The sequence below is a fragment of the Nerophis ophidion genome, linkage group LG03, assembly GCF_033978795.1.
Source record: "Nerophis ophidion isolate RoL-2023_Sa linkage group LG03, RoL_Noph_v1.0, whole genome shotgun sequence".
NCBI lineage: Eukaryota > Metazoa > Chordata > Actinopteri > Syngnathiformes > Syngnathidae > Nerophis > Nerophis ophidion.
In genome coordinates, this window is record NC_084613.1 from 15225781 (window position 1) to 15238403 (window position 12623).

Genomic DNA, 12623 nt, shown 5'->3' on the forward strand with positions numbered 1-12623 from the left:
AATAAATGCGTAACTATATGAACACAACATCCACTTCTTTGTTTTATCGCTGACAAAGCACATTCTACATCATTCTGAAACATTATAGGCATTTTCAAGCAGAAAAATGGCCAAACGAAGCTAACAAATAAAGCCTCAGGCAGAGTTGCTAACATTAGCATGCTAACTTTATTTTGCCAATCACTTGAGACATGTCCAACTTGGTACTTGACACATGTTAAATGTTAGCGTGCTAAAATTAGCGTGCTATCTTTTTTAGCCAACTTTGCAATCATATGACTTGGTACTTGAGACATGCTAACTGTTAGCATGCTACTGTTAGCGTGCTACCTTTTTTTGTGCCTCTTTTAAAGCCAAAATCTTACCTGGTACTTCAAACATGTTAAGTGTCGGTATGTTAGCGTGTTACATATGTTAGCGTGTTAATCTTTATTTTGTTGCCAGTTTTGCAGTCCAAAACCACAGAGTCATTTTAACTTGCTATTTTATACATGCTTCCTGTTCGCATGCAAAATTTTTTAAATCAATTTTTTTGCATTCATACGCTTCATAGTTATTTTTTGGCCAATGTTGCGGTCGTATGACTTGGTACTTGACACATGCTAACTGTTATCATTAGTGTGCTATCTTTTTTTTTTTGCCAATTTTCAAGCTAAAATATTACTTGGTACTTGACACATGCTAAGTGTTGGTACGTTAACATTATCATTTTACGTACATATGTTAGCAAGTTAACCTTTTTTCAGTTGCTAATTTTGCAGCCCAACACCTCAGAGTCATTTAACTTGCAATAGTATACATGCCAACTGTTTGCATGCTCACTTTTTTATCTATTTTTTTTAGGGCTGGGCAACGATTAAAAATTTTAATTGAAGTTAATCGCACAATTTCTCCGATTAATCGCGTTTAACTGCATTGTATACGCAAAGCCCAATAATGAATTCAAAAGTAGTGTGTAGTGCACCTTTATTGGAATATTCTCCCACATGAACAAAAGCGCCAAAACATGTTGTGCAAACACAATTGAAATCAGTCCTTGTTAAACAGTAGCAGTTAAATAGCATATTTTATGAAAATCAACTCAAAAAATTTAAATACAAACATTTAAGCTTATTGCCACTGCCAGGGTATTTAAGTTATCCTGTTTGTTATGGAAAATAAATATAATCTACATACAAATCTCTGAGCCACAATCATAACATCTGAACAGGCAATTTCTGAGGTAACAGCAGAAACATTTTTTTTTTATCAGGGATCTTATGTTTAAAAAAACTATATTATAGGTAGTGGGCTGTTTTAGGGAATTTTTGATCAAATTATCCGTAGGAGCAATATTAATAATGTTGTGTTTATTATGCGTAGTGCACTTAGAATAATTACGACCATATCTAGGAATTGATATGACGGGAATTTTCCTATTGTTTGCTTGGTGCTTTGATAAACTGAACGCATCATATACATGGTACTATATTGTGATGTTATGAGCCAGAGAATAAAATAACTACCCTACCCAGCATGCAACAGGAGTGACGAGCATGCGCGGTAGCCCGGTATGGGTTGTGTGTTGTCATGACGGCATCTTGTATGTTGTGATATGCACGCTCTGAAAGCAAACGTTAAGAACTCAGCCAACACTCCTCGTCTGCATTATTCATAAATAGACAGACAACACATATACTCCGCTGCTTCACAGGCCGCTGGATGTAGCCGGCAATGTATTCCCATGCTAGCTAGCCGGTCTAGCAAGCACGCGTCATTCAGTCCAAAACGGCCCGATCTATCCACATTCAGAATTGTCTGGCGGTCGTAAGTGATCCCGGAGTGACCACGCTGTAAGCCAGCCATGAAATCTGCAGAATTGTCCGGTATTTTTGCCAAATGTTCCATCTTTACCAAGAGCCCCTCAACGCCAAAGCCCGTCCGGGCGTCGCCATCTTATTAAGAAAAGGCATTAACAAAATAAAAGCATGTAAACAAAATACGCAAATGTGCGATAAAATATTTGTCGGCGTTAATAGATTGATGAGTTAACTCGTAATTAACGCATTAACTTGCCCACCCCTAATATTTTTACATTCATACACTTCATAGTCATTTTTTGGCCAATGTTAGTCATATGACTTGGTAATTGACACATGCTAACTATTAGCATGCTATCCTTAGTGTACTATCTTTTTGTAGCCAATTTTAAAGCCAAAATATTACTTGGTACTTCACACATGCTAAGTGTTGGTATGTTAATATTAGCATTTTAGCGTATTAACGTTAGCGTGTTAATCTTTTTTTTTTTTTTTTTTTGCCAGTTTTGCAGCCCAAAACCTTAGTCATTTAACCTGCAATATTATGCATGCTAACTTTTCCATGCTCACTTTTTTTAGCTCATTTTTACATTTGTACGCTTCATAGTTATTTTTTGGCCAATGTTGCAGTCATTTGACTTTGTACTTGACACATGCTAACTGTTAGCATGCTATCGTTAGTGTGCTATATCTGATAGCCAATTTTAAAGCCAAATAAATCAGTCGTATTACTTGGTATTGCTAAGTGTTATTATGTTAACATTAGCATTCTAGCGTATTAACGTCTACATCCAAAATTTATTTTTCTAATTTTGTCAGTCATTTAACTTTTATTCAATACATGTTAACTGTTAGCATGCTAACGTTAACATTCTAGCATACTAACATCAGAATGCTAGCGCTTCAGACTCATATAATTTGGTACTTGACACATGCTAACTGTTAACATGTTACCAATAGCATTCGAGCATGCTAACTTTTATTTTTAGCCAACATAACTGCAAAACACCTTACAGTGCTATAACTTGGTACTTGCCAGTTTTGCAGCCCAACACCTCAGTCATTTAACTTGCTATTTAATATATGCTAAATGTTAGCATGCTAACGTTAACATTTTAGCATACTTACATCAGATTGCTAACGCCTCAGACTCATAAATTGGTACTTGACACATGCTAACTGTTACAAGATAGCTTGCTAACTTTTTTAGCCAACTTTACAGCAAAACACCTCACAGTCCTATAACTTGGTACTTGATACATGATATTTGTTAGCATGCTAACATTAGCATCCCAAATCTTTTTGCCAATTTTGCAGCTGAAACACCTCACAGTGATATGACATGCCATTTTATACATGCTAACTGTTAGCATGCTAATGTTAACATTCTGGCATACTAAAATTTGAATTTTTACTTTTTTATCCAAATTTTACAGCCGAACGTCTCAGACTCATGTAACTTGCTATTTTATACATGCTAACTGTTCGCATGCAAACTTTTTAAGCTAATTTTTTAAATGCGTACACTTCATAGTAATTTTTTTGTAAATTTTGCAGAGTCACATGACTTGACACATGTTAACTGATTGTTAGCCCGCTATCTAATTTTAGCTCATTTTAAAGTCACACAACTCACACTCATAATACTTGGTACTTCACATTTGCTAAGTGTTATAGTGTGTTAACATTAACAATCTAGCGTAATAACGTTACTACACAATTTTTTTTGTTGTTGCCAATTTTGCAGCCAAACACCGAAAAGTCCTACAACATGGTATTTTAAACATGCTTACTGTTCGCATTTTAACTTGTTAGTCCCTTTTTAGCCAGTTTTGCAAAGTTCTATGACTTGGTAATTGACACATGTTAACTGTTAACTAACGTTAACATTCTGGCCTACTAACATTAGAATTTAAATTTTTTTTAACCAATTTTACAGCCGAATTCCTCAGACTCGTATAACTTTGTATTTGACACATACTAAATGTTAGCATGCTAAGATTAGCATTATAACATATTAACATTGGCTTACTAATTTTTTTCAGCCACTTTTGCAGCTATCCCCCTCAGAGTCATAAACCATGGTATTTTGTTCATGCAAACTTTTTTTTTTTCTGGATATTATTCACGTGTTTACTTCATTGTAATTTTTTAGATATTTTGTAGTGTCATACAACTTGGTACTTGACACATGATAACTGTTAGCATGTTAATGCTACTATTCTGACATATTAACATTAGAATGCTAACTTTTTTAGCCAATTTTGCAGCCGAACGCCTCAGACTTATATAACCTGGTACTTGACACATGTTAACTCTTTGTGTGTTACTGTTAGCATTGCAGTATGTTAACTTTAGCATGCTAATTCTATTAGCCAATTTTGCAACTGAACACCTTAAAATCCTATCACTTGGTACTTTATACATGCTAACTTTTTTTTTTAGCTAACTTTACATGAGTACACTTCAAAGTCATATTGGTACTTGACAAATGCTAACTGTTAGCATACTAATGTTACTATTCTGGCATACTAAGATTAGAATGCTAACTTTTTTTTAGCTAATTTTGCAGCCGAACGCCTCAGACTAAAACAACCTAGTGCTTGAAGCATGTAAACTTTTTGTGTGTTAGTGTTAGAATTGCGGCATGTTAACTTTAGCATGCTAATTCTGTTCGCCAATTTTGCAACTGAACACCTTAAAATCCTATAACTTGGTACTTTACACCTACTAATTTGTTTTTAAGCTAATTTTACATGCGCACACTTCAGTCATATGACTTGGTACTTGACACACACTAACTGCTATCATGTTAATGCTACTTTTCTGACATACTAACATTAGAATGCTAACTTTTTTTAGCTAATTTTGCAGCTGAACACATTAGACTAATACAACTTAGTGCTTGACACATGTTAACTTTTCGTGTGTTACCGTTAGTATTGCGGCGTGTTAACTTTAGCATGCTAATTGTATTAGCCAATTTTGCAACTAAACACCTTAATATCCTATAACTTGGAACTTAATACATGCTAACTTTTTTGTTTTTTTGTGTGCAAATTTTACATGCTTACACTTAATAGCCCCATGACGTGGTACTTGACACACGCTAACTGTTAGCATGCCAATGTTAATATTTAGGTCCAGCTTGCACATTTCCGAATTCACATGCATTTTCTCCCAAAATTTTACATGCGTACACTTCAGTCATATGACTTGGTACTTGACACACGCTAACTGTTAGCTGCTATCATGCTAATGCTACTTTTCTGACATAACATTAGAATGCTAACTTTTTTTTAGCTAATTTTGCAGCTGAACGCCTTAGACTAATACAACTTAGTGCTTGACACGTTAACTTTTCGTGTTACCGTTAGTATTGCGGCGTGTTAACTTTAGCATGCTAATTTAATTAGCCAATTTTGCAACTAAACACCTTAAAATCATGTAACTTGGAACTTAATACATGCTAACTTTTTTTTTGTGTGCAAATTTTACATGCTTACACTTAATAGCCCCATGACGTGGTACTTGACACACGCTAACTGTTAGCATGCCAATATTAACATTTAGGTCCAGCTTGCACATTTCAAAATTCACATGCATTTTCTCCCCAAATTTTACATGCGTACACTTCAGTCATATGACTTGGTACTTGACACACGCCAACTGTTAGCTGCTATCATGCTAATGCTACTTTTCTGACATACTACCATTAGAATGCAAACTTTTTTTTTAGCTAATTTTGCAGCTGAACGGCTTAGACTAACACAACTTAGTGCTTGACACATGTTAACTTTTCGCGTGTTACCGTTAGTATTGCGGCGTGTTAACTTTAGCATGCTAATTTTATTAGCCAATTTTGCAACTAAACACCTTGATATCCTATAACTTGGTACTTTGTACATGCTAACTTTTTCCACTAATTTTTACATGCGTCCACTTCAGTCATATGACTTGGTACTTGACACACGCTAACTGTTGGCATGCTAATGTTAACATTTAGGTCCAGCTTGCACATTTTAGAATTCACATGCATTTTCTTCCAAAATTGCGTATTCTAGTTTTTTCGTTTTGTTTTTATTTTGTCTTTAGAAAAAAAAACGGTCAATGGTCCCTGCACCGCACTTTGGACACCCCTGTTGTAGACAATGTACAAGCTTCTCCAACCCCATCGGCAGTGCTTCCTCCCCCAGCTGATACTGCCAGCTCTGGTTGTCGTGGTCCAGCTGACTCAGGGCTGCGACACGCATGATGAAGACCGTTTTAGCCGCGCTCCCACGCAGACAGCAAATAGTATCAGAGCGCCTTTATTGCTGCGACGCGCCTGAAGGCAACACGACACCTTCACCTGGATCACCTGCGTGGAGACAGACCCCCCTGAGACAAATCCATTTCCCAGACAAAGACTTTCCGTCTCCACCGGCGGGAGGCGGCCATCGCCGTGACTCATCGTGTGGAACATTTGAGGAGAAGATTGGGAAACACCTCCAAGGGGCAATGTTCCCAAACACTTTGAATGGCTTCTTCATGCTAATATGTCTTCACTGCGCCTCATGCATATGCAGCACACCTGCCAGCCTGCAGCTTCCAGATGTATGGCAACGCTGCTGGAAATATTTTCTATATTATAGTATATATTAAATATTTACTCGGGAGTGTAGAGGGTTGTTGCTGTGAGGTACAGGCAGCGTGATGGATGCTTGTTGAGACACGACTGTACATGTTAGTCACACCACGGGTCAAGTTCCTTATGAGTCGTGTCTCCAGCGAAGGTGGCCTTGAAGGCCTACGGAAACCCACTACTACCGACCACGCAGTCAGATAGTTTATATACAGTGGGGCAAAAAAGTATTTAGTCAGCCACCGATTGTGCAAGTTCTCCCACTTAAAATGAGGACAGAGGTCTGTAATTTTCATCATAGGTACACTTCAACTGTGAGAGACAGAATGTGAAAAAAAAAATCCAGGAATTCACGTTGTAGGATTTTTAAAGAATTTGTTTGTAAATTATGGTGTAACATAAGTATTTGGTCTACCATTCAAAGCTCTCACTGATGGAAGGAGGTTTTGGCTCAAAATCTCACGATACATGGCCCCATTCATTCTTTCATTAACACGGATCAATCGTCCTGTCCCCTTAGCAGAAAAACAGCCCCAAAGCATGATGTTTCCACCCCCATGCTTCACAGTAGGTGCGGTGTTCTTGGGATGCAACTCAGTATTCTTCTTCCTCCAAACACGACGAGTTGAGTTTATACCAAAATGGATACATGGATGATACAGCAGAGGATTGGGAGAATGTCATGTGGTCAGATGAAACCAAAATAGAACTTTTTGGTATAAACTCAACTCGTCGCGTTTGAAAGAAAAAGAATACTGAGTTGCATCCCAAGAACACCATACCTACTGTGAAGTATGGGGGTGGAAACATCATGCTTTGGGGCTGTTTTTCTGCTAAGGGGACAGGACGATTGATCCGTGTTAAGGAAAGAATGAATGGGGCCATGTATCGTGAGATTTTGAGCCAAAACTTCCTTCCATCAGTGAGAGCTTTGAATGGTTGACCAAATACGTATTTTCCTCCATAAATTACAAATATTTTCTTTAAAATTCCTACAATGTGAATACCTGGATTTTTTTTTTTACATTCTGTCTCACACAGTTGAAGTGTACCTATGATGAAAATTACAGACCTCTGTCATCTTAAGTGGGAGAACTTGCACAATCGGTGGCTGACTAAATACTTTTTTGCTCCACTTGACACGTGCTAACTGTTAGCTTTCAGTATGCTAACATCAACATTCTAACAGTTAGCCTGTGTCAAGTACCGTGTTACATGAGTCTGAGGTGTTTGGCTGTGAGTTTGGCTAAAAACATTAGCATGCTAATGTTAATACGTTAGAATGTTAATGTTAGCATACTGAAAGCTAAAGGTTTAACATTTAGCATGCTAATGTTAATACGTTAGAATGTTAATGTTAGTATATGGTAAGTTAAAGTATTAACATTAGCATGCTAATGTTAATACGTTAGAATGTTAATGTTAGAATACGGAAAGCTAACAGTTAGCATCTGTCAAGTACCATGTTGCATGAGTCTGAGGTGTTTGGCTGTAAGATTGGCTAAAAACATCAGCATGCTAATGTTAATACATTAGCTTTCAGTATGCTAACATTCTAACGTATTAACATTAGCATGGTTAGCATACTGAAAGCTAACGTATTAACATTAGCATGCTAATGTTAATATGTTAGAATGTTAATGTTACCATACTGTAAGTTAAAGTATTAACATTAGCATGCTAATGTTAATACGTTGGATTGCTAATGTTAGCATACGGAAAGCTAACAGTTAGCATGTGTCCAGTTCCATGTTACATGAGTCTGAGGTGTTTGGCTGTAAGATTAGCATGCTAATGTTAATACATTAGAATGTTAGCATACTGAAATCTAACGTATTAACATTAGCATGCTAATGTTAATATGTTAGAATGTTAATGTTAGCATACTGTAAGTTAAAGTATTATCATTAGCATGCTAATGTTAATACGTTGGAATGTTAATGTTAGCATACGGAAAGCTAACAGTTAGCATGTGTCAAGTACCATGTTACCTGAGTCTTGGGTGTTTGGCTGTGAGATTGGCTAAAAACATTACCGTGCTAATGTTAGTACGTTAGAATGTTAGCATACTGAAAGCTAACGTATTAACATTAGCATGCTAATGTTTTTAACCATACTTACAACCGAACACCTTAGACTCATGTAACATGGTACCTGACACAGACTATCTGTTAGCTTTCAGTATGCTAGCATGAACATTCTAACGTATTAACATAGCATGATAATGTTTTTAGCTAATCTCACAGCCGAGCACCTTGAACTCATATAACATGGTTCTTGGCACAGGCTAACTGTTAGCTTCCAGTATGCTAACATTAAGATTCTAACGTATTAACATTAGCATGCTAATGTTTTTAGCCAATCTTACAGCCTAATACCTCAGAATCGTATAACTTGGTACTTAACACATGCTAACTGTTAGTTTTCAGTTTGTTAATATTAATAATCAAACGTATTAACATTAGCATGCTAATGTTAGCATGTGTCAAGTACCATGTTACATGAGTCTAAGGTGTTCGGCTGTGAGATTGGCTAAAAACATTAGCATGCTAATGTTAATACGTTAGAATGTTAATGTTAGCATTAACATTAATGTTAGCATACTGAAAGCTAACTTATATAACCCATGCTTTTGTTGCCGAACCAGTATTTATTATTTATTTATTTATTTATTTATTGCACTCTTATAGCAGACATTTTGTGAAAGTGGAATAAAAACCTTAATGAGACGTATGATTAGCAATGACTGTGATTAGCTTACACTTAGCACCTGTCACCTCTACCAGGTGTCAAAGTGATGCATGTGACCCCCTGACGTTGTTGTTGTTGTTGTTTTTGTTGTTCCAGGTGAACAAGCAGCAGCTTCAGGCGGTGAAGGAACGTTTCCTGGCCTTCCTCAACGGAGAAACTCAGATTGTCGCCGACGAAGCTTTCTGCAACGCGGTGAGGAGCTACTATGAGGTAAGAACACGGTTCTTTTTTTTAGGGACGTACCTTTCACATTCTCTGACATTCACACCTGTTGCCATGTTCTGTACGTGTGTGTTCTTATGATGACTGAAAATTATTCTAACAGTGAGCTCATAATAATATCAATAACTGTGAAGTTTGTCCTTGTTGTGTTGCTCTAGACAGGAAGTAGTCTTTTCCATTAAGTCATATGTGTCAGTCTGGTGTTTTGTTGAGTCTTAAAAGTGTTTATACTGTAAGTATTGTACTTATTACGATAGGACTGGGCTGCTAAAACAATATCACTATACATCGCGAAAGAAACATCATCACTATAAAAAAAAATGCTTAAAAAAATTGTTTTATATATATATATATATATAAAACAGGGTTATATACATATATATATATATATATATATATATATATATATATATATATATATATGAGTGTGTATGTGTGTATATATATATATATATATATATACACACACACACGGTATACATATATACATTTGTGTCCAAATGTGTGTGTGTGTATATCGAAACACATTTTTATTGATATCGATGACGTGTCAATCGCAATATGTATTGAGATCAGAATCAGCTTTATTGTCATTACGCAGGGTAACGAGATTGAGGCCATTCCATACAGTGCGATACGTGCATGCAAGAAAACAATGTGTAAACATATAAAAAATATAGACGTGCAAAGGTGTGGAAGAGAACAATGTACACTCTGTACACTCGTACAAATGTGACTCTATACATTCTGTACAAATGTGACTCTATACACGCTGTACAAATGTGACTCTATACACTCTGTGCAAATGTGACTATACACTCTGTACAAATGTGACTCTGTACAAATGTCACTTTATACATTGTACAAATGTGACTCTATACACTCTGTACAAATGTGACTATACACTCTGTACAAATGTGACTCTATACACTCTACAAATGTGACTCTATACACTCTGTACAAATGTGCACTCTACACTCTGTACAAATGTGACTATACACTCTGTACAAATGTGACTATACACTCTGTACAAATGTGACTTTATACACTGTACAAATGTGACTATACACGCTGTACAAATGTACACTCCACACTGTACAATTGTGACTCTATACACTCTGTACAAATGTGACTCTAAACTCTGTACAAATGTGACTCTAAACTCTGTACAAATGTGACTCTAAACTCTGTACAAATGTGACTATACACTCTGTACAAATGTGACTCTATACACTCTGTACAAATGTGACTCTATACACTGTACAAATGTGACTCTATACACTCTGTGCAAATGTGACTATACACTCTGTACAAATGTGACTCTGTACAAATGTCACTTTATACATTGTACAAATGTGACTCTATACACTCTGTACAAATGTGACTATACACTCTGTACAAATGTGACTCTATACACTCTACAAATGTGACTCTATACACTCTGTACAAATGTGCACTCTACACTCTGTACAAATGTGACTATACACTCTGTACAAATGTGACTATACACTCTGTACAAATGTGACTTTATACACTGTACAAATGTGACTATACACGCTGTACAAATGTACACTCCACACTGTACAATTGTGACTCTATACACTCTGTACAAATGTGACTCTAAACTCTGTACAAATGTGACTCTAAACTCTGTACAAATGTGACTCTAAACTCTGTACAAATGTGACTATACACTCTGTACAAATGTGACTCTATACACTCTGTACAAATGTGACTCTATACACTCTGTACAAATGTGCACTCTACACTCTGTACAAATGTGACTATACACTCTGTACAAATGTGACTCTATACACTCTGTACAAATGTGACTCTATACACTCTGTACACATGTGACTTTATACATTGTACAAATGTGACTCTATACACTCTGTACAAATGTGCACTATACACTCTGTACAAATGTACACTCTACACTGTACAATTGTGACTCAATACACTCTGTACAAGTGTGACTCTATACACTGTACAAATGTGACTCTATACACTGTACAAATGTGACTCTATACACTCTGTACAAATGTAACTCCATACACTCTGTACAAATGTGACTCCATACACTCTGTACAAATGTGACTCTATACACTCTGTACAAATGTGACTCTATACACTCTGTACAAATGTGACTCTATACACTCTGTACAAATGTGACTCTATACACTCTGTACAAATGTAACTCTATACACTGTACAAATGTGACTCTATACACTCTGTACAAATGTGACTATACACTCTGTACAAATGTAACTCTATACACTCTGTACAAATGTACACTCTACACTGTACAATTGTGACTCTACACTATGTACAAATGTGACTCTACACTCTGTACAAATGTTACTCTATACACTCTGTACAAATGTAACTCTATACACTCTGTACAAATCTGACTCTATACACTCTGTACAAATGTGACTCTATACACTCTGTACAAATGTGACTCTATACACTGTACAAATGTGCACTCTACACTGTACAAATGTGACTATACACTGTACAAATGTGACTATACACTGTACAAATGTGCACTCTACACTCTGTACAAATGTGACTATACACTGTACAAATGTGACTATACACTGTACAAATGTGCACTCTACACTCTGTACAAATGCAACTCTATACACTCTGTACAAATGTACACTCTACACTCTGTACAAATGTGACTCTATACACTCTGTACAAATGTGACTCTATACACTCTGTACAAATGTACCCTCTATACACTCTGTACAAATGTGACTCTATACACTCTGTACAAATGTGACTCTATATACTCTGTACAAATGTACCCTCTATACAGTGGGTGAAATGAATATATACATGAATATCTACATGAAAAAAACAAGGTGGTTGGTGGACTGGGTTATTGCACCGAAGAGAAGGTAGTTATGAGGGTCAACGGGGCAGTCCGTTCAGGGTGGTAATGGCCCTGGGGAATAAGCTGTTCTTTAGCCTGTTTGTCTTGGTTTTAATGCACCTGTAGCGCTTCCCAGAGGGCAGCAGGTGGAACAGGTCAGAGCCAAGGTGAGTGCTGTCCTTGATGATGGCACTGGCTCTGTTGAGGCAGCGGGAGGTGTAGATGTCCATCAAAGAGGGGAGAGGGCGGCCGATGATCTTCTGAGCCGTCTTGACCACTATTTATTTGCAGCTTCTCCCTGTCTGCTGCAGTGCAGCTGCCGTACCATACTGTAATACAGTAGGTC

At 36.7% G+C, this 12623-nt stretch overlaps 1 protein-coding gene across 10 annotated transcripts in view; it reads left to right on the forward strand.

Moving 5' to 3' along the window:
• The window catches only part of cadps2 (Ca++-dependent secretion activator 2), a 322908-nt gene that overhangs the window by 49533 nt on the left and 260752 nt on the right, over positions 1-12623 (forward strand). For all 10 annotated transcript variants that reach the window (XR_009806043.1, XM_061894374.1, XM_061894375.1 and 7 more), the window contains exon 2: positions 9271-9384. Coding sequence is in view for 9 of the 10 variants with exons in the window: in XM_061894374.1 (XP_061750358.1) it covers positions 9271-9384 (114 nt within the window). In the remaining variant the exon portion in view is untranslated. The remainder of the gene's footprint in view (positions 1-9270; positions 9385-12623) is intronic.